Below are 26,116 nucleotides of genomic sequence, written 5' to 3'. Positions count from 1 at the left end.
GTGAGGGGGTGCCATGCGGGGGGGGGGTCACTGCAGTGGGGGGCAGGATGTGTTCCTGGAATCTAAAAGCTCAGGGAACCTAAATTTGGGGGGGGGGGGGGGGCCAGGAAGCATTTTCTGACAGTTAGGACCCTGAGGGTGTGGAATGGGCTTTCACGGGAGGTCATTGAGGCTCCACTGGTGAGGGTGTTCAAGGATAGGCTAGACATGCACGTGGTGGGTATGTCGTGAATGGAGCCAGCTGGAGACAGGGGTCAGACTAGATGGCCTGGGAGACCCCGCCTGACTCGCTTTGTTTCTATGTTTCTATCTTGCTACACTTTAAGAAAGCAGGGATGAGATCCAACTCTGCCCTGGAAATGAAGATGTTCCTCGGCTTTTCTGGAGCTGTGGTGCAGGCAGAAGGGAGATGAACATTCCGTGTGTATATAGGAAAAATATCGGGATTTTTTTTTTTTTTTTTTTTACTCCCAGCCAAAAAATCCCATCCCTTTGCTGAATTTGTGATGGATGTGCCCCACCAATTTTGATAGTGGTTGCCTCCCCCACCTGCCACCGACCCCCCTGGATGCACAGTTCCCCAGAGAGATGCTAGCTCTCCTGTACAGGCTGCCAACCCAGATGCAGGCAGGACGCGCTCCAACGGAGCCAAGCTCAGGGAGCCAAGGTTCCGTTTCGATGCCAGGAAGCACTTCCTGACAGTCAGGACTCCGAGGGATCGTTGAGGCCCCATCAGTGAGGATGTTCAAGGATAGGCTGGACATGCACATGGTGGGCATGTCGTGAGCGCAGCCAGCTGGAGCTAGGGGTCAGACCAGATGCCCAGGAGGCCCCTTCTGACTCGTTCTGCTTCTATGTTTCTATGTCTTTGTGTGTGTGTTTGATAGGGATGTGTGCAGGATCCATTTTGTGCAGAAAATACACCAGATTCCCTGGGATTCCCCTCCCAGACTCTGCTCCACTTTGTAGTGATGAGGCATCTGAGTTCCCAGTATGCACGCCAGGGCCCCCGGGCCTCCCCATGACACAAACTGCACAGGCAGTGCCATTCCTGTGTGCCTGCCATTCCTGGCAGCAGCCAGTGGGAAGGAGGTTGGCCACTGGGAATGGCTACTGGGGAACATGGCTCGCTGGGCAACCGGAGGCCCGTGAATGTTCAGGGACCCCCTTTTAGCTCAGCTCACTTTGCAGGACTGGCTGAGCATGAAGGGAAGTCCACAGATTCAGGAGGGCTTTGTTCCAACCCTAGTGGGGGTTTTGGGGGGGGGGGGGTGAAAAGAAGTTGTGAAGCTGCTGATTTTGATCTGGACTAGTGAAAGAGTCAGAATTTCCCCTCCATCCAGCCATATCTGGCAAAATGGTCCTTCAAATTTCCCTTCCCACAAATAAAAGTGTTGGGGGGGGGGGGTTTAAGGGACCATTTAGTTGTGTTCAGGAGGGCAAAAGGGCAGCCACAGAAGGAAAAAGTTCACGCCATAAAACTGGAGGAAAGGTCAGTGGCCCCATTGGCCCCAAATCTTCTGCCTGGCCAAAAAGAAAACTGGAATATTCATGGCCAAAGGGGGTATTTTGGATCCTGAGTCTACATTTCCAAAAGCATTGTGCTCTTTACTCTTGTGTCCCAATATTACTTTTTCTCCATCCCTCTAATTTATACCATGTGCTTATTTTTTTCGTGTTATATCATTGTCCACATGAACTGCGCATATATAAAGAAACAGGAAGAACATCTGATCCAAACGGAGAAAGGGCTTTTCAATCCCCCTTCGTTTTACTCGTATACCCAGTCCCCTGCTTCTTTTCTTATATAGCTACATGTTCATTAATCCTGATGTATAATCAATATTACAAAGCAATACAAAGTAATAGCAAGAAGCAACAAAGCAAAAAAGGAAAACAACCCATTGTAACATTTCAAATTAATCTGAAACATGCTTCATCTTACTTATTCCTCTGCCATCGCTCTATACACCCCGTTTCAGGCTTGCTGAGATGAGCATCGCCTGTGACTGTACTAATCTAAAAGTTAAAACAAAAATTGCCACAGGTTCGATAATTTCTTGTGGAGGAGCATGTTTAGAGTTTGCTAAGCACAATTGCAATCGCTTTTGTGCAATCTAGCAAGATACTTTCATTTCGACCTTAGGCGGATGGTGAGCAGCCCAGGAAAGGGGGCAGGAGGGGCCTTTCTAGCCACGGAGGGTTGAAGAGAAGGTACATACCAGGAATTAGCGTCTGCCCTGCCCCCAGGAAGTAAAACAGTCTTCAGCTGGTCAGCAGGAGATTTCAAACCATTTCTCAGACACAAAGGCCACGGGGATGAGATGCCGGTCAGAAGAGGAGGGTCTGCAGTGAGCAGAAAAATCGACTTGCGTTTGGCAATGCGCGATTTACAGCAAGCAGGGCCTAAGGACAGCTGCAGCTCAGATCAGCCTTTCTCAGAAAGTATTTCGAGAGCAGGGAGACAAAAGGAAAACTGATGCTCTGGGTGCTTCTTTCCTGGCTTCTGCAGGCCGGGGCTTTCGCCGAGAAGGAAAGGAAGCTTTGCAAACACCTCTCTTGTGTTCAGCTTGCTTCGTTTCAGGTCAGCGGGCTAACCGAAGCCTCCATGGTTGCACTGATACGTGCCCCGAAATAAATACATCTCTTTGATGTCCTGATTTTGTGTTTTCCCAGTGGGATTTGTAGATGCAGCCAAAGCTTGTGTGCAGCCCTGCTGTGGAACCCAGCATATGGCGTGCCAGTGGATTTGGCTATGTGGTGCAAATGAGATTTTCTACCTTTCAGTTTGTTCAGCCAAAAGGTTAATGAAGCTGGGACAGATTTGAAAGAATGGTGCGAAGACCAATAATTCCCAGCAAAGCATCACCTTAAGACGGAAATCCAAATTAGAAAAAAGAATGCAAGGGACCTTTTCCAGCCATTGCATCCCTGCCAGGGAGCAGTGCAGGGAGAGGAGTGTTAATAAAAAGGCTGTTCTCCACAGTGGAAAGAGAGGGCAGAGCAACACGTGCAGCTCAGCACACTCCACCACCATCCCGTGACAGACACTCTGGCCTGGCCTGGCCTGGCCGGGAGGCATGTTAGAAACCCATGAGTAAGACACTCCATAAATGGCTGAACAGTCCTGCCAGTTATCTGCCTGCCAGGAAGCGCACAAGTAGATCTTTCACCCCATGTTCATGGCACCCCTCAGTTTTCTAAGATGCCATCATTATGATTAACAGCTTCATCACTGCATGGGCTGTTTCAAGCTTTTTGGGGGGGTACTAGTTGAAGGGAATTCTGCAGAATTATTGTCCCCTTCTCTTTCTTTAGTTTAGTTTTAAGTTTGGGAACAAAACAACAAAACAAAACATGCACAGGATTATCCCCTGAATTGGATCGCTACTGGACTGCATGCTAAACATGTTTTTCATGTGAAGGTTATTTCTGGTTGCTCCAGTCACTGGCCAGTATCTTCTAACCCAGGTCAGGCTGCTTCAAGCCAAGAAGAGACCAGTGCGGAGCATCTCTGGAAGAATGTGACGTGCGTGTGCAGTGATAGAGTGGCCGCCAGAATGGGGGCCTAACCAGAACGTTACCTTTGCAGCCCAGTTGCTGTTCTCCAGTGTGGAACTCGCATGCTGCACCCATAGCATGAAATCCGGGACTGTCTGAATGCTTCTGCAGTGGTGCAGCAAGACAGTTTTGGCCCAAGACGCAACTGTGTCATGGCCCCCAGCCTTGAGAAGGCTATGTAGGATGTACTGGAACTGGAAAACCCAGCTCTCTGGGGTTAGTGGACCACCTGCCCCCTTCGGGTCTGATGAGTTGGGGTGCAGGGTGGATGGATCTCTCCCTCTTAGGGCCCACGATGTGCATGTTGCAAAGAAATTTGTGCAACGAACACCTGAACACCACACAGCTCCAGCGTGCCTTTGGCAGAACTGGCTGGTGCAGAATCCATCCAATTACCGCCCCCTACTGGATTTTCCATACAAGCCTCTGGGCATGTTTCATATTTCAGCTCTGATGTTTGTTCTCAGCTTGCCTTTCTTGCCTGATTATCTGCAGCTTTGCATTTTAAACTGACTTCATCGTGACACCATCATGTCTACTGGAATAAAATGAAATAAAATGCAGGGCCATTCTCTGGGCCTCAGAGCCCACGCCTTTGCCCCCAGTCTGCACCACAGTACTTTGCATGGGAAATAAATTGGTCCCTAAAACCTCATTATGAGGAATTCCAAAATTTTCAGTGCAAAATGGGGGTCATCCACGGAGGCAGGGAAACAACACTGCAAAGGTAATATATAAAGTGGACGTAAAAGGAAACCTGGTTGGCAGGGGGTCACCTTCGGAGACCTTTCAACATTGGGCAATAGAAAGCAAATGTTCTATAAAAAATGGAGGAAGTGGGGCTCAGCTATGCCAAGCAGCACCCAGTCCCTATGACTGCAAGCACCTGGCTGAATCAGTGTTTCCTGAATTTAGGCTAGGAAGGGATTCCAGGGAGGGTCTAATGCCTTCCCTCACAACTGCTCCTATCTGCATATGGAGGCACATGACTCACACTTCAAACACACACACACAGCAACACCACAAAGGTCCTCAGAGACAAGTGCAGTTGGGCCGTTAGGGGTGGAACAACCTTTCATGGGGGAAAGGGGGCGTTTTGTTAACAATCAGTCTTTTATCCATGGGCTTCCCAGGCAGAAAATAAATGTGCAGAGCTCTGAACTCTCCACGTTCCACATTTTATGTCTTCCCTGCCCTCCCATGCCTAATATGATGTGATTGCAAACTGGGGCAGGGAGCTTTCAGCCACTTTTGCATTCACCATATTATTTGCAAGACTTGGCATAACACAGTTAGAATGGCAGGACCAAATCTTGTGTGTGCGCATGCATGTGATGTCCAAGATCACCACGGAAATCCCATACCAGTTGAGGGAGAAAAGGAAGAAGCTGGAAGATTTTTCTTGGAGGAGGGAACACGACAATGTCACAACTACCACCGCACTCTGCTCAAGGTTGTGTGTCTAATGCAAATGTCTTCTCTTGAACATTAATTTATCACAGCCCGGAGCATCTCACACAAAAAAGTGTGATCTGATGAACTGGGTTCACACAGAGAAGATGGACCATGGCTTCCTTTTACGAGCTCCCAGCAAGCAGGCTAAAGCAGGAGTGTGGGAGACCTGAAAGCCATTTTCCCCGGCCACGGAGCCCTCCTCCTCCCTTCGCAGCTCATGCAAACTTCCTCCTCCTGCTGCACTGGGGGAAGGACTATATCTCTGATTCGGCATCTTTCTTGACAGCAAGATCTGTATCACCGATCTGCCACCCAAACCCATTGTACTGCATTCCAGGGTACTAAAACAGTTAAATTTAGCTTTCTATAAACCTAAAAGCCACCCTGTTTGCTCCAGTAGCTGCTGCAGAGTCTCAATTTTCCTTCCAAAACAATATATATGTTGCTGGGGGGAGTGCGAGCCAGGATTGCTTATGAGTCACGGGCTGTGCATCGCCCAGTCCAGGACTAGAGGAACCAACTTGGCTGTGGGGAAGTGGGAGCTTGAATCTTGTTTTGTGTTTTCATCTCTAGTTTAGGGACTTGGGGCTGTCCTCCCCATCCAAGGGCCAGTCAGTCAAGGGAAGGCCACTGGGAATGGCAGCTCCTAACCACGTGGCCAAGACCAGTGCCACCTTCGCTCTGCACTGACTCAGTAAGTGAGCACCTCGTTGCTCAGAGTAGTCTATAGGCTCTGAGTTGCAACAAACGACATGTGAGTCTTTGAGTTGCCTCCTGGCCTTGTGCCTGTTAAAGATTTATCTCTGGAGGAAGAGCCTGTTGAGGACCAAACTGGATCAGCCATCCATGGTTTTATAACGATGCTGGGGGGATCATGGGGTGCATTTCCTTGGTCCCATATGAAGTAAATGCCCCTGGAGCAACTCTGATGGTGTGACAACCAGTGGAATTAAGAGAATGCACATGTGGCCTGACCCTGCCTGAAACCCCGAAGGCTGTGATTACTAGCTCTTGCCTACAGAGGCAGGGCGGTGTGGGAGCAGCCGCCCTGCAGGGCCGGGTAGGAGCAGCTCTCTTCTGATGCTGGTCCAGTCACATAATCAGGTATCCATGCCAGGCAAATGAATGAGCCACATACAGACAAGCGGCGAATCTACGCCTGCCTTACCTATTTCCATTGAAGGAGGTCTTATAATCCCCCGGTGGAAGCATCGCCTCTTCCGCGTACACGGGCACAGGGGCCCTCACACACTCGTGGGAGCACTGCAGCGTTTCATTGTAGGCGGTGAATATGTCCAGGTTGCTGGGCACTCTGGCCGGAGTGAAGTCTGTCAGGTTCTGGCAACTTTCTTCCTGCTGGTTGATCTTGCGCTGGTGGCCATTCCTTCTCGTGTTCCCACTTTGCGCGCAGCTGTGGGGGGAAGGCAAGGAGGCGGATGAAAACAAGGGTGGCCAACTGAAGGGGCTCCGGGGTGACGCTGGGCTCCAGGGCGACCCCCGCAGGGTGGGGGAGCCCTGCATGGCAACTCTGGGTCCCTGGGGAGAGAAGTGGCCGTGGCGGCGCGAACAACAGGGAAACGCCTCGTTCCCTGGAAGAGAGCCAACGACGGTCCATTGATGCTATTGCCAGTGGTTCGATAGTTAATCGTTACTCAGAATTATCTGATAGACTTTGGCCTCAATCAAGCAATTTCGTTTCAGAGACATTTTATGCCTAAGCCAATTCATTAATTAATAATTCATAATACGAACCAATTATTTAGTTAATAATGGATGTTACATGGAGAACTCAAGTGTGCCAGTTTTGTACTGACAAAGGCTGCTTTTAACATGCTTAACACATTTTCCTGCTTGTTATAAGCTCAATTTCTCCGTTTTACTAGAGACATGATTACTTCTGTTCTATTACTGCTCATCTACTTCACTCCACCTTGGGTTCCAACCACCCCCCATGAATTCTCATTTAAGTAGGGGAAATGCGAATTTATTCCAGGATTGGTACAGGTACGGTGTGGCTCTGTTTTTGCGTCCTTCTGTTCACATTCTTCCATTTTATTTCCCTGCCTTACGGAAGCTGCCAAATGGAATCATTGAACAATGCAAAAAGCAGCCAACACAATCACGGGCAGATGGTGCATCGAGGCATCTTACGTGGTGCCTTGTTGGAGGCTTGTGCCCTTGCAACATTCATGAAACACCACACAAAAAAGATCTTGATACAACCACACTTACAATAGCACATCACTATCCGTGTTTTGTTTCTGTGACACATGCAGGTGGACAAAGAGACCCATAACATGCTGCTCGAAAAGAATGTGGATGCGCTGTCACCACTTTTTCTCTTTTGCAATGCCTCATCAATGTGCGCATCAACACCCGGGAACACGGGGGAGGGGGGCAGGGCAGAAGTCCACAGAAAACTCCGTGGAATGGCATTTGCATGGCTACTATAAACGTGTGTAAATAAATACACAGCCCAACAAGAGGCGATGAATTCAAGATGGATGGGTTACAGTCATGTGCACATTTTATTCATATTTTAGTTCTATCTTTTCACATTTTATCTCTATATTTTATTTTTGCATTTGATTGACGTCCATTTTCTGCTACACCCAATCGCCAACGCATTTGAGTGGTTCGTATGCCCCCATTTATAAGTCTGTCCTAATTCTTCATTACTCTGAAGTTGGTTTTTTTAATCTACATTTAAACACATATTGTGATATGTACTTTAACAAATTTTCTCTGAGAATACACATTTCCTAAAGCACCGAATCTACTTTGGAAATAAGGCAATTGTCCTCTCCATGATCCGGGGAGAACGCCAGATGCAGATAGTCTGGGAGGCTCTGCAGGCAATCAAGCCGGAGCGGTGTCCCCCAGCGCCTCCATCCTCAGGCACAAACCCAGTCGGGTCGTAAGGAATGGCACGGCCGTGCGATCCCGCCGTGGGAGTGAGACCACTTGCCCAAGTGTGCATGCCTAACCTCATGCCCTGCACTCCTTACGCAGCACCTCACTTACAATCTGGGTACGGTGCATCCTATGGCCCCTGCCATCTTCGGCCTGGGGGGTCTGTGGGCTTATGGGGTCCCGGCTCCAAGGCCCCCTGGCCTTAGAAGCTGGGACTCAGGGCCCCATCCAGCCAGTGCAGAAAGAGCCGTGCGGCCCACGTCTTTGGGAAATGACCTCGGGGGGCGGGGGGTGCAATGGCAGGCAGGGAGAGGAGACGTTCAAATGGCACCCGGCTTCCTCCTCCACATCTAGAAGGCCATGAGTGGGACGTGGAGATTGCCCCTGCTCTGACCTGGGTGAGCAGAAGCTTGAGGGCTCGGGGTGTGCATCAAGGACAGGTGTACCCCTAATTGCTTAAAAATCCTTGCATCTGAGCAGGAAATTATGGCTCTGTTCAGGGCCAAGGGATTTCTTCAGGACGGCCTTTCGGCTCCTGTTCTGGCCAAAGTTTATTATCCAACTCAGAACTCCCTGAACTGAGAGTGGACTTGAATGCCGTTTGAAAGGCCCTATCGGGTGTTTGCCATTGGTTTCTAAGCATGCAGTGCGGTTTGGGTAACAGACTGGCTGTACTGGCACAATTTAGGAACAAGTCCACACTGTGTGCGTGCATGATTGGGGACAAAACTGTGTGCAGTGGGAAAATGAGCACAGCTGTCCTCAAAAACTGCCTCCTGGGCCATCTAGTCTGACCCCTGGCTCCAGCCGGCTCCGCTCACGACATGCGCACCATGTGCATGTCCAGCCTGTCCTTGGACACCCGCACCGACGGGGCCTCAAGGATGGCGCTCACCCAGTTCCTCCTAAGTGAAACACGCTGCCTCCACACACAGTGAAAGGAAGCGCCTGTAATGTGTAATGTGTAATGTGAAATGAAATGAAATAACTCTTCCGCAATGTGAAATGTTCTATTAATTCCAACCTGGAGAAGCCCACTGCACACAGATGCCTGCAGAGCATGGACTCATGCAGTGATGCAGTGGGAGCCTGACGGAGGCTATTTTTTCTGTACTTGAACTGGGAGAAATTGGATGATCCAGTCACAAAGATACAAAAAGACTGCCAGGCCACACGAAGAGAGAATGGAAGATGTAGGAAAGAAGGAAAACTAGGGGCATGGCTCATAAGAGATGCAGCAAATTATTTGGACTCATAGACAATTACCATATTCCACAACTTCGTATTCATGACAGGCTGAATCTGCAATGACAAAGGTTCAGATGTGGGAGAAAGCCGTGCAGGGAGACGTGCCCAGGCCTGCCGGCATCAGGTCTCTCCTAATGGTTCGCTAACGTTTGCTGCCCTGCAATCCCCACCTGGGTTTGGATCCTGCCCACTGCAGCGACAGAGCACAGGCAGGCCTCATCCCTTCCTGGGCCCTTTCTGGTGGGGGCCAATGCTCTGATATGGACAATGTCCCAGAGACTTATTTATTTAAAGCTCTTATATCCCGCCCTTCCCAGTGTCTCAGGGTGGTCTTGCAGGTGGCAACACCTCGATTTGCTGGCCAGTGTCCCCAGGGTTCTCTGAGTAGGCCCTCTGCTGGGAATTTCCATAGCCCTAACAAAGGGCTTCTGGAGTATCTGCATTGGCTCCATGCTGGGTTTTGTCTTTAATCTTATTCGACAAGCAATGGGGTGGGTGGAATTTTGCCAGTTTACTCTCTGTTTCTGTATCAGATCTGGGCACACCACCTGCGGTAAGCCTCAGAACCCCCCAGGAAAAGGATGAGCTGAAACGCCACCGCAAACGATTTAAAGCTTTTAGGGAACATATTTTTAGCAGGCAAGAGGCCTGGATGCTCTTTCCAAGGAAAGCAAAGCTGCACAGCCCTGGAACTACTTCCTGTCTCCCAGAGGTGCCATCGCATTATTACAGTGAGAAAAAGCTGACCTCAAAGTAGGTCAATTTGAAGAGGAAAATAGGTAAAGGCAGGAATGCCTGAAGCGACAACGTAACCCATTTCACTATATGAATTGCTGATGGGGAAGAAGAAAGGAGAGCAAATGGGGCCGGATGTAACGCCGGAGCTCAGAGGCAGGGAGTAGGGCAAACAGGTCCATGCGTTCCCGGCCTCCCGAGCTGATGCCCCTCACCTTTGCAGTAGTTCTTTTGAGCTCGTGTGCCACAAGAGAATGGCTGATGTGGCAAGGAGAAACGCATGCGCCCGGCAATGAACAAATACCCCGAGAACATGCAGTGGAGCCCGTGAGTCTGTGCCACCACGTCTGCTTGATGCCCCAAGCTTTTCCCCTGGCTTCCTTCCCCTTGGGGCAAGGCAGCGCTGCAGGTGGTGAGGTGCCCCAGCTGCTTCCAGGAAGAGCGACGGCAGACGGGCCTACTCTCTGAGGAGGCTGCCCACTGCTTCTCTGCATGACTCATCACGTCTCTGCATTCATGCAGATTCCCTGGCTATGCAATCAATCAGCCTTTTAATAGCAGCAAAAACTATTCCTACCCCTGGAGGAAGAGATCTGGATATCGTGAAAGCTTGCAATCTTTTCTTCCTCACCTTAGGCGTGACCTAAAAAAGTGATTATACTATAGTTTTGGAACTTTTCTTACAACCAAGGACCATGTGCTGTGCAAGCTGCACCCCTCTGAAGCCCACAGAAAAGGAGCTGATATCGTCCAAACGAAAGAAAGCAGGAGAGGTTTTGAGCTCCAACAAGCCAGACGTTCCAGCATCAACCGGACATCTCAGCCATGTCAGTGTCCTCCACACCAAATTCTTCCCCAGCTGGGGCATGGGGAGTTGGACTCAGGCTCTGCCTCTGGGTTGCTGCTCTCCCAGTGGAAGCATACATGTTTACTCTTATAGGAACATTAGAAGGCATCTTATGCCATTTGAGGCAGGCCATCTCGGTCAACCAAGGCTGGCCCGCAGACAGCGACACTTCCCCCATTCCATGAGTAGAACCATTTGGCTCTGAGTGTAAAAAGTGCCTGCGGTTTTATTTGAGAAAGAAATCCATGAATCCACAATTCAAGGGTTTAGAAAATCAAGCCATAGGAAACAAAGCACCCACATATTAAAGAGCAGAGGAAGTCACAACAGTGTTCCAAGCAGGTCGGTGCCACCAGGCAGCTGTGGCTGTGCCAATGGGTGGAATGGAGCAAGGCCAAGAAAATACTCAGAAGAAAGTGAGGGATTACTTGCAGCAAATGGTGAGAAAGCTGCAAGCTACACAGCATCTCTTTCATTTGTTTTCTCCAAATTACTTTTCATGGAACTTTGGGAGAACCTTCACTAAGCTTTCAAAATGTAAGGATGTCATACATTTCAATTAAAGTAAACATTATTTATTATTTATTTATTAAAACATTTCTATGCTGCCCCATTTGCCGAAGCCTCGGGGCGGCTCACAACATAAAGTGTAAAGTCTATGTCCTTTTTTTGAGTCTCTTTAGCACAGTCTCAAGAAGAAAATGTTTGGGTTGCTGAAATCAATCCAACCAATGTAAAAATGCACACAAAAGAAATCCTTTGTTGAACTGGTGTTGCACAAACCTGTTGCTTGCCTAGGCTAAAGAGAAATGTGCTTTCTGCTGGGCAATGAGAACTGTTTCTCAGTGAGAACTGTTCTCAATGAGAACATCATGTGTGATGCATGCTGAACAATTTATTTAGGTATTTATTATATTTATATCCCACTTATTCCTGCAAGGAACCCAAAACAGTTTATAGAATCCTCTTCTCCTCTCCCTTTTATCTTCAGAGGCTAGTCTTCTCCTGCCACACCCTACATCCTTCCAAGAGCCAGTCTTTATTACACCAATGGCAGCCAGCTTTGTGATACGAAAGAAGAGCGTTGCAGAAGTCATTTAACAAAATAAACCAGCTAAGTTAGAATGGTGGTTCTCAGGGAAATAAAGCTTATGCAAAGGAGTTGGTTCTGAAATGAAACCCTCTCTTCCTTTTCCAACCAAAAAGAATTGGCTCCATCCTCAGGGAGGTTTCTGCTGCTTGTGGGCCAGAAGGTGGCCTATGCAATGAACCAGAAAGTATTCAATCTGAGGCCAACCACCTGTGCCAACCATGGTACCCACTAGCTCTCTAGACAATTGGTTCCATTGTTCAACTGTCCTCATTTACTAGAAGGTTCTTCCTAACAGCCAACATAAATCTGCCTTCCCGTAACATAAGCTCATTACATCTAGTCCTCCAGGGCACCCAAGAGCAAGTTTGTTCTCTTTTCCGTGTGACAGCCGTTCACCTCCTCAGTCATCTCTCCTCCCCGATGAACAAGTTCTTTAAGTCTCTTCAGGTTTTCCAAAATACTGTTTTCAAATCAAAGTTGGTTTAACTATCCTTCTTGCCCTCATTTCAGAACCTGTTCCAATTAGTCTACCTCCTTCTTAAATTGTGGCACCAGAAATGGACATTTCACTACAGACGAGGACTGATGAGTGTGGACTACAGTGGAATAGTTCCTTGCAGCTTGGAAACCCTGGTTCTATTAAGGCAGCTAGAATACACTTCCACCTGCCTTGCACCTACATCATGTTGCTGCCGAGTGTTCAACTTGTGACTCTCTACCCAGTTCCTGCACACTAGATTGGTTATGCAGAAGCTTTTGATCCCACAGACTTCTTTAGATGTTGGGAGGGCCTGCAGATACACGTATCCATGCAAATACATGCACAGCACACGCATTCACACACAACTCAGGCACAGTTTTCTCACATTCATTCACCCCATCAGTCAGAGAACTTGGTCTCGTAGGAGCAGGATCGAGGCTCTGAAATGCTCTCTCCATTTCATCCTTGGCATATGTGCCGCCCAATGAACCACCAGGAAAATGCACCACCAGGAACAGCCTCTGTGGTCCCTGACATGCATCAGGAGCCCGACTCCTAAAGCACGCCAGCAAATAAGCAGGAACCATCACTTCTCCTTGCGGTGGGCTAGGAACAAGGGTGCTCCCCATTGTTCAGTGCAGCAGATGCAGTGTGTGGGTGAGAAAGGGCAGGCTTTGGGAAGGGCAAACGTCTGGTATCCATGCACCAGGATTGTAGAATAGCGGAGTCTGAAGGGGCCCACAAACCCATTGGGTCCAACCCGCTGCAGGCACAAGGTGGACGCTTCCATAGCTTGGCCAGTGCAGCATCAGCGGGGGGCACATTTGACAAGGAAAAGTGGGAGGAGGAAGCCAGCCTGCAGGCGTCTGCACGCACATCCTGTCCATGGAGCAATGCTGCTCGGCTATCTAGGGTCCCACCTCCCTCCTAAACAGGCCTCCTGGAAACCCAGCCTGCACCCGCCTCATTCCCACTTCAGTCCAGGGCAGCCAATTGCCATGAGAGGCGACGGAGAGGCAAACGTCACCAGGTAAGACCTTCCAGCCTTCTTGCAAACGGATGGGTGTGGGCTGCTTGTTTCACTTCCTTCTCTCCCTGGTCGCGAGGACACGTTGGCAGTGGGTGCAGTTAGCTAGGCCACCTGTCCTGGTGACTGGGGACTCCTGAGGTTTGCTGTTCAGGGCAGTGGGACCAGGAGCACCACATCTGGGGCTAACCTACAGCCCTTGCCCAGTTGCAAAGCCTTGGGATAACAGGGCGAGTGAGCTCTCCTTTTTGCTTCAAAAATAAAGTGCAGTAGAATAATTTAAAATGCTCCTCTACCCTCTTTCCTTGGCCAGGGACCGTCTCAGCTGAAATGGGAGTGAACTCGCTGCCTGGCATATACAAAAATCAGTTTCCAAAGAGTTATTTTTGCAGATCCTGTTAACATTTGAATCAAAAGGTTCACGCCACCACCTGCTCTCTCTTCTCTCCACCAGTTTTGCTGGCAACCTCTCCCTTTGCTAAATGTATTCCAACATCCGCTGGGACCCCCACTGTGCTCCAATCCATGGGCTGGATGTTCCTTACCAATTTTTTAAGACGAGCGTCGTTATCAGAGCGGCAATGACCATGATGAGAGAGACGGTGATGGTAATAATCTGATGGACAGCCAGACCTGTAGAGGAAATAAAAATAAAGGAAGAATGGAGATGCGCACTGGAGGCAAAAGAAAACCTGGGTATGCAGTGAGTGAACCAAACAGTCTTCCCCAGGAAGGTGGAGTGACAGGTCTTGCCTTCTGGCATGGGTCAGCCATCGGGAGCACTGCACCTCAGCGCTCCCCGTGGGCCATGCAAGGAGGGCAGCACATCTCTTTCGTCCTTTCTGGAGAAGCCCTGAGGGCAGCCTGCCACCGGTGGACGGGTCCAAGGGCAAAAGGGTGGGGCGAAAAGCAGAACCAGAGGACAAATATATATGTCAGCCTTAAGCTCGTAGTGGAGGAGACTAAAACCTAGGAAAGGCAGATCAGCTGGGGAAATGCAGAAAACCCGGGAAACCACTCGCCCCCCCCCCCCCCCCCAGGAGGTGAGAAAAGAGCATCTCTGGCAGGGGAACCCCAGGGGATGAGATCCACTGGCTGGGCTGAGGCCCTGGCCCCCCGCTTCAAAAAGGGCAGGGCCATTCGCCACGAGTGTCACATGGCTGTGGTATCAAGCCTTCGCCACCTTGGCATTTCATCCCTTGGAGAAGTGACGGCTTCTCGGAGGAGAACAGGGGAGATGATTGTTCTACTAGCTGCTGGTGTTACAACTGGTCAGACATGGCAAGGAGCCCGGGAAACAAGTTGGCCTCTGATGGATGAAGTCACAGCACCTCTTTGCTTTAGCCTGAGCAATTCCCCTCCTCGCTGTGCTTCCTTGCTGGAGTCTAAGAAGTCGCAGCGTTCCCCTAAAGCCACCTACCACTTTCCTTGCCCTCTCAGCTGGGTGCTTTCACTCAGCCAGTGGCAGCCTTCACACACTCTCTGCAGCTGCCTGAGGAAACACCACACATCTTTATTCCTCTCACCCCCCGTGCAGAAGAAGGAAGCCCTCTGTTCATTTCTGTTTGCTCATTTATACATTTGCAACATTTCCATACTGCTCTGCATCCACGCAGGCTTCCAGCAGTCAACAGCAGCAGCAGCAACAAGGCTTTCGCCAAACAGTCACAGCTCCCACTCCCTGTCCCCCCTCAATGACCTGGAACAATGAAGGTGTGGAGGATGGGAAATGCTGGCCAGTTTGCCAACAGTCATGGCCATTTGCAGCAACTGGGCATCCTCCCCCCATCTATATGGGGAAAAAGGAGGCAGTTGCACTACTGCTAATGCCACTGGCTGGAGAAATGCCTCCCCTGTTGGAGGATGTCTCCTCTCTCCAAAGAGATTCCGTGAAATGCACACACAGAGCACACAGCTTTCTCTGCCATTCGTGTGCATCCTTGCTCTTCCCCCGAGTTCTTCCTCCAACCTCCACACCTCCAGTGCTCCTCTGGACTTGCCATTTAGAACCAGCCGATCCCCTTTGTTCGCCTGAGCTACATCCCACCCTTTCCCTTACGAATGGCTCAGAGAGGCTCACGTCATCCTCCTGCTGCTGCTCTCAGTCTTATCTTCACAACACCTCAGTGAGGCAGGCTGGGCTGAGAGCCTGTGACTGGCTCAAAGCCACCCTGTTGGCTCCATGGCTGGGCTGAGCAGGGACTAGAACCCGGATCGCACGCACTCCAGACCTGCGCTCTTAGTCACTACTACACGCTGGCACTTGTGAGTCTCGTTCTTGTGCGCAAGCATTTCTGGATGCAAGACCCTTGCTTTGTCCCATCTGTTAATTTATTAATTTCTCAATTTTAGCATATATATTGAGCCTATTAGTTATTGACATATCCAATAAGCAGGCCAAACAAAAGTAAGAAAAAAACAAGGCCATCTATGGGTGTTAAAAATAGGGTCTAGATGGCCACAGGAGTTTTTGGATTCTGAACCAAAGACCGGAAACTCCCTGGCAATTCCTACCGCTGTTTGCAGCCTGCGCAGGAGGAAATGCTTGCAGTGAAGGGGGCAATTCCGGAGAAGGGCTCTTGTGGGCTGGGGGAGTGGGCAGGAGAGACGATTGCCCCGCCACCTCCTGGAGTGGCTCAGCCAGCTTCCCTCCTGCTGCACGTGGTGGGGTAGGGCAAGACTGGACCTCAGCACGCTCTGCAAAGGCTGTCCTCACTTCTGCCCCATACTAGGATGCCAAGCACAGGAGCCCCATTCAGAGCGCTGCATTGCATCGCCGTACGGTTATGCCCCAAGATACACAAGACACCGGAAGTCACAAGATGAATTGGAACGCAATAACATCAGGGTTGAATAGTAGTCAAACGCCACTGCTAACTCTGACAAAACTCTGCTGCCACGTCCCTCATCCCTAATGAAGCCCCAAGTGCACCTCGCACATGGCCAAGCCCCTCTGGTCCCTGGGCTGGGGGAGCTGGAATCACAACAGGATGAGGCCTTCTTCTGGGAGCTGCCATGCATAGATTGTTCAGGAATTTTTCCCAAGCAGTAATAGGTGGAACTGTTCCCTAAACTGCCCAGAGTTTCAGCAGTATAGAAATGAAAATAATAACAACAAGAATAATGGAATAGGTAAAAACCTGGTCATGTGGTACATACCTCGTAAAGAATCTCTCTCCAATCTTTAGTTCTGTAAGTACTATAACACACCTGATGCAAGGATATGTGTCCAGGATATGTAGGAGAATGGCATCTTTGAGTGCATGGATGCCATTAGGGCTTTCCAAAATATCCCCTTCTTCCAAGACCCATTAATGCCCTCTTTTATTAGGTTAAAGTTGACCAGCCAGGATTGATTTTGTGATGCAAAGGAGTGTAATATGGAGGTCACCATCAGGAGACACCTATCAGGTTAACAAGTTCTCTCATTGTGGATGTGGATTCTGCCCAAACCATAATTTGGTACAAAACTGTATTCCTCTCTTCCTTTTTCCACCAAAGTTGGCTCCACCCTCAGGGAGGTTCACACTGCTTGTGAGCCAGGCAACAGGGACTCTCGATGTTGCTTAATTGGCCTGCTCATTTGATCTGGTGTCACTGGGCTGTATGTTGGGAGAGGTGGGTCCTACACATTTCCAGTGGAAAGGGAAATTGGGCCCACCTTATGTCCTGAAGTAGCAATGTCGGCAAGAACACACTGTAAAGGCCTTGACAGACCAACGGCCTGACACAGGGTACCATTCTTCCTGATGCTCACCAAGTGATGCTAGCGAGCAGACAAGAAAGAGAGGACACAGTTCACAGCTGCAGGAGATGTAGGCATTGACAGTTGATGGCTGTTGTGACATGTCTTCACTTCCAAGGATGGATAGAAGAAATGTCATAACAAGAAAAAAGCTATTGTGTCGCTTGTATTTTCCTCTGTCATGCAGGAGTCGGCTGCTATTGGCAACACTCGTCCGTGTTGATTAACGCTCGTTTGGGCTATCAGTGATACCATTTCTTCAGCTTAAAGCACACACGTGCAGCAGTCTTGTTCCAGGTGAGTGCTAGAACCATGCCCAAACCTCCACTACTTTGATAGGCAGGCTGAAGCCAACAGGAAAGGTTCCCCCTTGCCCCCAAATACTTTGTGAATATTCACCATTTTTTGATTTAAGACTCTCGGGCAAAAGACATACTCATCCCTACTTGGAGATGCCAGGGACTGACCCCGCACATGCAAAGCAGAAGCCTACTGCCGCATGTCCTGAGCATGCACAGATGTTTCAGAATCCGTTCTACTGATACTGTACGGATTGTCAAGCACCTCCTTATGGTCAGAAATGGGTGTTGTGCAAATGTGCTTTCACACATTGATGCAATTTTGCACTTCTACAAATGCACACTCTCCCAGCAAAATGTGCACTCCCCTGCACTAGGCTCATTTTCACACTGCAGCCTACTGGAGAAATGCACCTCTGGGTTGTTTTAAATATATTTTTTCCTATTACAAAAATCACTTAAAATTATGATAAAAACTGATCTGCAAGTCCCTGAAGCCTGTGCAACCCATGAAAAGCCAGGCTGCTGCAGCATCCAATCACCACAAATATACGAGGAGGAGGAGGAGGAGGAGGAGGAGGAGGAGGGAGGTGGAGGAATCTGGGCTCCTTTGAATCCATGGCAGATTCTTCTGGCATCCTCTATGAACCTTCTCATGCCCCACTCAGAAATGCATCCTGCACAGGCCTGGCCTTGGTGAATCACACCGCAAGTGACTCATGCCAATGGAATGTTTCCAGGAGAGAGAGAGAGAGAGAGAGAGAGAGAGGATGAGTGCAGGGCCAGTGGCATCACAGAGCCTGGCCTTCAGCAACAGCCCTGATGATGGGCAATGTCAGTAAGACGGGGGCCTGCAGTGGAGGCCAAATTTGCCACCCTGAGAGCCCCACGATGGGCCTCCAAGGCTCCATGGAAGGACACAGCTGCCTCCTCCAGTGTCACCCCCTTTCTCCCAACTTCCCCCACTTTTGGGCTTGATCCTCTCCATTCAAGAAGAAAAGGTGCATTAATCCCCCAAAGGCTTAATCCCTGGCAGGGAGAGCTTCAAGCAAACATGTGCTGGACACTTTTGCATCATGGCTGCACCCAGCCCTGCCCACCCCTACAAAGTGGGGTGGGAAGGGCTACAAAGTGTCTAGGGGCCAGACTCCCTGGGGCTGAGTCTGGCCCCTAGACAGAACGAGGTTTTCTGCCCCTGATGCCAGCAAGCAGCAGCAAAGAAAATACACACTCGAGGCCAAGAAATGCCAGCGAGCCGAGATGCCTTTTAGGAAGCACAGCAAATCCTGCCAAGACACATCCAAAATATCAATCAAAGGCTTGGAGGCACCAGCTCCGGCAGCCTCCTGCAATACAGCCAAGGGCACCTTTCCTCGCATGAGTCACTGAGACGGCCGCTGCCAAGCTGCTCGGGCAACGAGAGCCTGAGGGTGGGCAGGCGCCTGCTCCCCTCACTCTCCTCCAGGACGCCTTTGCCAGTGTGCAGAGAGCAGAGGAATCACCCAGGGCCGCGAGGGACAGGACAGGCTGGTGTCGAAGAAGCCCCTGCTGTGCACCACAGTGGCCAACACGGGCGGAGCTGGCTCCTGGAGGAGCCACCATGAGAAGGCGCACTGGCCGTTGGCCAGGACGAAGAAAACCAGGTCCTGAGGCGAGGGCGTTCTGGGGCTGCAGCCCAGAGCTTTGTGCACGAAAGCAGAAAGCACCGGGGAGCAAATTGCGGCAGAGGCAGCCATCCCAGCGACAGCCAGTCCTTGGTCTACTCAAGAGTCTGCCCCCTGCTAGGGATGCTTCCGAAATTTGTTCTTTACACATTCTGTGAAGTATTTGTAAAGAACAAAACTGAAGATCTTCGCACAGGGCATGGTTAAGCTGTGGGGCTCTCTTGCACCAGGCGTAGGGGTGGCCCCGACTCTGAGTGGCCTGAAGGAGGATTGGGGGGGGCCATGTGCTCCCCGCAGGGTCCGAGCCAGTGCCCCGTGGGTGCCGCTGGTGGAGAGGCGTGGCTGGGAAGGGGCTGTGGCACGCATGCCTGCCCTGGGGATTTCCCAGGAGGGTGGCTGCTTTGCCCCCAGGTGGGCAGGACGCCGGGACAAGTGGACCCTCAGCCTGATCCTGCAGGGCATTTCCAGCATTCTTAAGTTCTAATGTGCTTTCCTCCAGAAACCTCTCCAAATTTTGCAATGCAGCTTTCTCAGCTAAAAGGAAACTTACCAAGGTGCGTGTTGGGATGCCTGTCTTAGGATACAATCCATTTAGGAATGTGCAGTTTGAGAGAAAGCAGGCTTGGAAATGGAACTTGTGGGAGAATTTATTCAAACGGGCAACCGGAACTATGGATTTCCATTCTGCTTTTGAAAGAAATGTATATATAGCACTACACCACCTACTGAATGTGGAGCAGTTCTGCGAACAAACACGCCTGGAAGTGACAGATCAGAAACGGGCCGACTGGTCCATCCCTCCTCGTGGGATCAGAGCACAGTGTGCGAGATTTATCTGGGTCCTGCTCAATCACTCCTTGGCGTTCCAGGCAGAACCGCTGGAAGCCTTGCCTTCTTTTCCCCCACTTCAAAAAACAGATGCTATTCTGTATTTCACTTGTTACTACTTCTGCTGGACATGACTCCAAGCACAGCCAGATCAGCAGCTGTGCATGGACTCCTCAATGCGTTCCCAAATCTGGAGAGCGAGTGGCGCGTTCAATCTCAGCCGCGCGTCCTGGAAGTCTGGTGGGGACCTCTGCATGTCTGAACCAGGAGGGCGCTTTGGTCGGAGCGAAGGCCCTTCACCTTTGCCTCCGTAGCTCCGCTTTTCACAGCTGCTGTGCAGTCCCAGCCAAGCATCTCGACCGCTGGTTCCACTGCAGCCTCCAGCTGGCCGGGTGGCTGGGGGCGGGGGGAGCAGGCAGGCGGGGGGATTAAACCCATAGCTCTGCTCTGAAATCTCTCCACTGCAGACGGCACCCTTCTGACCTCTTTCACCAGGATTTTCCAGGGTGAGGATATTCCGGGTGGACATATACTTGTGCTGGCAATGGCGGTTGGGGCTTTGAAAGGCCATGTGGGAGGCCGAACTCTGCATGCCCCCCGGTGTGCAAATCTCCTTAAAGGGGGCGGGTCCAGTGGTGGCTGGGAGGCAGAATGAACACTGCCATAACGTGTTGCTAAGCAGTTTAATGCTTTATTGGTAATCATAATCAGCACTCTGAATTGTGACTGGAAACTAATTGGAATTCGGTGTTGAGGAAAAACAGCTGGTTTAATCATGGGCTGAAATAACATCTGGATATGTACTCAGCTGCACTAATTATGCCAGTGGAAGTTCGGGATGTGAACTCACACAGGACTGTGATTGTCGGCAGCGGCCTTGCACTCTCCTCAATTCTCGCTTGCAGTTGTAATCTGTGTTTGCTTTCTGCAAAGAGGAAAGCAGCCCAAAACAAACATGATCCAATGTGAAAGCTGCAGAAACAAATGGGATAACATTTGCCCAGGGGCTGAAGCATGAAATGGTGTATTTTGAAACATGTGCAATTCTAAACTTTTCCCATCAAAATTTGTGTATTTTTGGAATACGAGGGCATGTTTGAGAATTTTCAGGAATACGGGTACATAAGAAAAGCCATACTGGGTTAGACTAATGATCCCTCCAGCACATCATTCTGTGTACACAGTGGCCACCTGGCTGCCTGGAGAAGAGGAGCATCAGAGGGGATCTGTTGGAGACATACAGGTATGTGAGGGGGTGTCACACGGAGGTGGGTAGAGACCTGTTCTCCCCTGCAGAGGAAGGCAGGACACGTTCCAACGGAGCAAAGCTCAGGGAGCCAAGGTTCCGTTTCGATGCCAGGAAGCACTTCCTGACAGTTGGGACCCCGAGGGTGTGGAATGGGCTTCCACAGGAGGTGGTTGAGGCCCCACCGGTGCGGGTGTTCAAAGATAGGCTGGACGTCCACATGGTGGGCATGTCGTGAGCGGAGCCGGCTGGAGCCAGGGGTCAGACTAGATGGCCCTGGAGACCCCTTCTGACTTGCTCTGTTTCTATGTTTCTATCTCTCCTTCCCATGTTCCCCAGCAACTTGTGTACATAGGCATAGGGTCTCTGATCCTGGAGGCTGCATATACCCATCAAGACTAGTAGCCAGGGATACCCTTCCCCTCCTCCATGGATTTGTTCGAACTCTTCTCCAAATGGGAAGCCATCACTGTTTCTTGCACCAGTGGAGTCTGTCGTTCACGGTGTGCCTATGCACCTTCCCCCAAGCATTTTTGGAACACTGGTTGTGCAGCCCGCATGCACGCCAGGGTCCCAAGGGCTCTGCTGTTCTCGTGAATCCTGCGGGTCTGCCTCTGCACTGTCATCACCCCCGAGGGCACCCCCCCACCATTCGTGCATCGAGGGGGCGCATTCAGGGGTTGTCCAATGTTGGCATGGCGTTCGAACAGGGAGGGATGCAGCCCTGTGCCTGATGTGACTCGGATATTAATTAAGGTGTGGAGTAAAACCCCTTTCGAACCCACAGTGGGGAATCATTTGCAGCCCAAGACTGAATTCAACTTTGGAGAAGCTGGGGGAAGAAACAGCAGCAATAACAAACAGGCATATTTTAGCTTTTTTAGTCTTACTTTTATTTTTAACTACCATTGTCTGAGTCTTGGGAGGGGCACTTTAATGGAAGGAAACTGGCACCAACCTAGGAAATTAGCAAATGATGGGTGCCTGGAAGCCGAGAGGTAGGTCCAGCAGAAGATGGGAAGATGGCATCACCATCTTGGGGATCCCAGAGAGGAGGACCAGACTCCAGGAGGGGCAGAACTGGCCTAGAGACCTGAAGTTCCTCATGCGCAGTCTAAAATTATCCTGCAGCTCTTATGTTAAATGGCTCCCAAAAAGCTTGGGAGAGCATGCTCCCCCGTACAACCCGTCTGGTACTGAGGTCGTTGGAGGGGGTACACCTGGTGTTGCACATGGACCTATGGCCCGGCTGCTGCCCATGCACAGCGCGGTCTTTCGTGTGGCGGCCCCGTTCCTCTGAACTTCCTGGCCCCTGGAGGACAGACAGGTGCCAACATTGTGTTGTTCCCGGTACCTCCTGAAAATACCTTTACTTCCTTAGTTGGCCAGCCACTGATTGCTATTATTTTTAATGGGAATTCTGCAATGCAACCTGGACTCAGGAACCCGCAGTTTTTCTACAAAGCTTGGCTTGCTGCTTGGCCATGCCTTTGGCTGCCTGGAATTGCCATTGTTTTAATGATATTGCTTTAATGAGGTGCAGCGTGTCCTGCTGTTCCACTAATGGCCTTTCCCCCTGGGAATCGCTGCCCAGGGTCTCCACAGCATCGCAGTAGGGAAGAGATTGCTCCGTGCTTTCTGATCCGGCGTGCATTCACCTTCCAGCTTGCAACGCAGCCTGGCATTTCCACCAAACTGTCCCCAGCCCACCAAGGCTTTAATGAACCATTGTGATAAACCGACCTGCTCCTACTGCTGGATGCATTAAAACAGCAGTTGGCTGGAGACAGACTCTGATTCGGCTTGAAAGTGTTTTCCTGTTTACAGATGAAACTCTTCCCCGCTGCCCCCTTGGGAGTAAATTAAACTAGGAGCTTTGACATGGCAGTGAGCTGAGCAGGGCTCGGTGTGGGGCATGATGCGTATCTCAAAAGTTCTTAGCCTTTTGAACAAGACTTCCTTTAGCCAGTCGCTTCAAGAGCTGGGAAAGCAGTGGAAGAATACCTAGGAATGCTAAAATCCCTCTTCCCATTTTCCCTAGTTTTTCTGGTCTTCGCTCAGTTCTGTTAATTAATCCTAAAGGCTGAACATTTTGGCAGTCTTAAGTTTGGTTTGCCCCGAAGTTTCAGAGCATCCCATGAAAATTATTTTCATACACATTTTTGTCTTACAGATGTTTTGCAAGTCATTTTCCTTATATAATGCACTTGCATTATTATTTTCCATATTACAGAGCAGCAAGAGGGATCCTACAGTCACCAGTATTTGTGTTTGAGGGGGTGGCCAAGGGGACTGAAGGAGGCTATTACCAAATCCAGATAGGTGCAAGTCCTGTAGCATAACTAAATCTTAATTGATTTGGTGGTTTGAAACTACAAGATTAGTTAAGCATTGAAATATAGAAACAGAGAAAGTCAGAAGGGGTCTCCCAGGCCATCTAGTCTGACCCCCAGCTCCAGCCAGCTCCGCTCACAACATGCTCACAATGTGCCCACCACTATGAACACAGCAACATCTTTGCCATTACTAGGCCTGTGTGGGATGAACATGTCCCACATATTACAGGGTTTTCTTCTGGAAATTCTCAGGGGGGCTTGACCCCTTCCCATTGCAAACCCCAACTTGTGCATTTCCCCACTAAAATATTTGTGTGAAAATGTGCATGGGGGATTTGTGCATTTTTGAAAGTGCTAATCTGCACAAGTGCTAATGGTTAGGACTCTATCAGCATGACACCAACAGAGTTCCATCCAGGAGCAAACGGTGGAGTAAAGCACACCTGTCATTCCCCAAATGCAAAGGGAACAGACAGAACGCGGTCTTCACACAGCTAACCCTGGTTTTCTGGCTTCTCTGCGGGTGTTTTTCCCATTCTAACAGGCCAGATTGCCTCTTCTAAGCCTTAGTAACTGGCAATAAGAGCTTCAAGCTCGGCAAGACTCACACGCACTGGCCCTTTCTGTGTTCAGCCAGAACACCTACTAACCACACAAAGAGGGCTCCAGAGCCGTGGAGACGGAGGTGGGCATCCGTCCACTGGGGCCAGCTGAAGCCGCCTGTGCTGAACAATCCGCACATCCTCCACCAAGCAGCTTTAGTCAAACTCTAACGATTTAGTGTCACTCTCAATCATGTCCCTGGTGCCACTGTAAAAGGTTTTGCCTCCTACCGCAGGTCCCCCGAGTTGCCAATCTTGATAGCCTGAAGTTATGGAGAGAATGTGTTTCTCCGAGTGCAGCAGTCGGAGAGAAAGAGATTTGGGGCTATGATGGGGAGGGAGTGGGGGAGATTCTGATTCTGGCCTGGAACTCAAGTAAACCGAACTTCACGTATGAGGAAGTCCACATCCTAGGTGAAATTTTAGGGGGTGGCCCCTCCCAATGCCACCTGGAGGTGCCAGGGACAGAACATGAGGGCTTTGCTTGTGAAGCATGAACTCTCCATCCAGGTACAGCCTTTGCCCCGGCTCGGAGGCACCGGCAGGCCTTGCTGGCCATATGTAGACCCAAGGCCGGCACTGTGCACAGCCTCAGTGGCCACCGCTCCCCTGCCTCCCTGGCCTCCCAGGTCTTTGCCATTCAGTCCGTACCAACCTAACTGCCAGGAAATTACTCCAAGGAGGTGCAGGGACTTTTCCTCATCACACGTAATTACAGGAGTTCTGCTGAGTGAATTATAGTGCTCCTTGACTTTATTTTATTGCTTCAGGAGTTATGAACTCTGTCCTGCTTCATTTTTCCCCTAGCAAGATCCCTCCATTAAACTGACAAAGGTTATAAAAGTAATGGAGACTTCAGAGCAACTTTTACAAGGCGCTTCTTTCCTCTCTTAAAAAGTACCATGAAGCTCACACATTAGTAACTCACCCAAGGTTTTGACGATTAGCAGCAGCAGTGGAAACGAAGACAGGAGCAACACCTGTGGTGTGGCAAATGCATCAGGGACCACAGGGTCTCACCCTCCTCTGACTTTCCCCAAGAAATGGGCTGCTGTGTAGGTACATGCAGTGTTTTCCAAAGATGCCTGACACTGATGGACTTCCAAAACCCGCATCCACTACAAGTCATGCTGCAATGGCCAGATGGGAAACGGGTTGCATGAACAAGCCGTTCTCCAGTTGGCCACATGGGGAGCTTCTCAAGAAAGCAGCTTGGGCATAAAATAGTTATATATTCATATTTATACACAATATTATATATTTATATAATATTTATTTAAATATTAATATAGTAATATGCCACCTACTCCACCCATGGCATCCCTAGGCAGCTCACACTGCTAAAATAGCACATTCTAAAAACATGCAACAATAAAACTTTAAACAATAAAAACCCAATTAATCTAATATGCTCGGGGTTGCATAGCTAGGTCTACCGTGTGGAGGTGAGGTCGGAAAGGATGAAGCTGTCCAGCTGGCTCACATTGTGCCTTTCTAGTCAACCTTTGAGAACAAAGCTCTGATCTGTGCATTTTCCCAGGGAGTGCAGGTCAGGTCAGCTTTGGATGAAGGTTCAGAGTCAAGTCGGACTCATAACCACGAGAAGGAGCTGAGAGCCCAGGGAGTCCAGCGAGCTGAACCATGGAGACCCAGTGGCTTTTGGCCCTGCATGCAGATTTCTCATGCATCCCCACCTCTGACCGCACCCTCTTGCCTTCCCCACCCCAACACACCCTTTGTTGCCCTCCCTGAGCACACGCTGCACCCCTGGGGGAGCAGCTGCCATGGTTCTGTCTATGCAGGCTGCGGGGGTGCAGGGCGTGGGCTTGACCCTCAGCCTCCCTGCTCTGTCTCCAAAGAATCCTATGGTTTCCTAGACAACGTTAGGAATCTGTGGGATTGTGTCCTTGGCAAGTTATCCATGAACTTCCCTTGCCCTTTTCAGTTCTGATTTTTGAATTACAGACTTTGTCTGTGCGAGTTTGAGGAAGACAAACCACCCACACAGCACACTGGACGACATGCATAATTGCTTG

General features: G+C 50.1%; 1 protein-coding gene across 1 annotated transcript in view; it reads right to left on the bottom strand.

Moving 5' to 3' along the window:
* Positions 1-2,390: 2,390 nt before the first annotated feature.
* Positions 2,391-26,116, bottom strand: part of AJAP1 (adherens junctions associated protein 1) — a 58,223-nt gene continuing 34,497 nt past the window's right edge. Inside the window, exons 2-4 of the mRNA XM_044452370.1 lie at positions 13,906-13,993; positions 6,185-6,427; positions 2,391-2,406 (exon numbers count right to left, since the gene is read on the bottom strand). Coding sequence (XP_044308305.1) covers positions 2,391-2,406; positions 6,185-6,427; positions 13,906-13,993 — 347 coding nt within the window. The remainder of the gene's footprint in view (positions 2,407-6,184; positions 6,428-13,905; positions 13,994-26,116) is intronic.

The sequence above is a fragment of the Varanus komodoensis genome, unplaced genomic scaffold, assembly GCF_004798865.1.
Source record: "Varanus komodoensis strain SLA01 unplaced genomic scaffold, ASM479886v1 scaffold71, whole genome shotgun sequence".
NCBI lineage: Eukaryota > Metazoa > Chordata > Lepidosauria > Squamata > Varanidae > Varanus > Varanus komodoensis.
The sequence above is the reverse complement of the archived record's forward strand: the minus strand, read 5'-3'. Positions and strand labels throughout refer to the sequence as shown.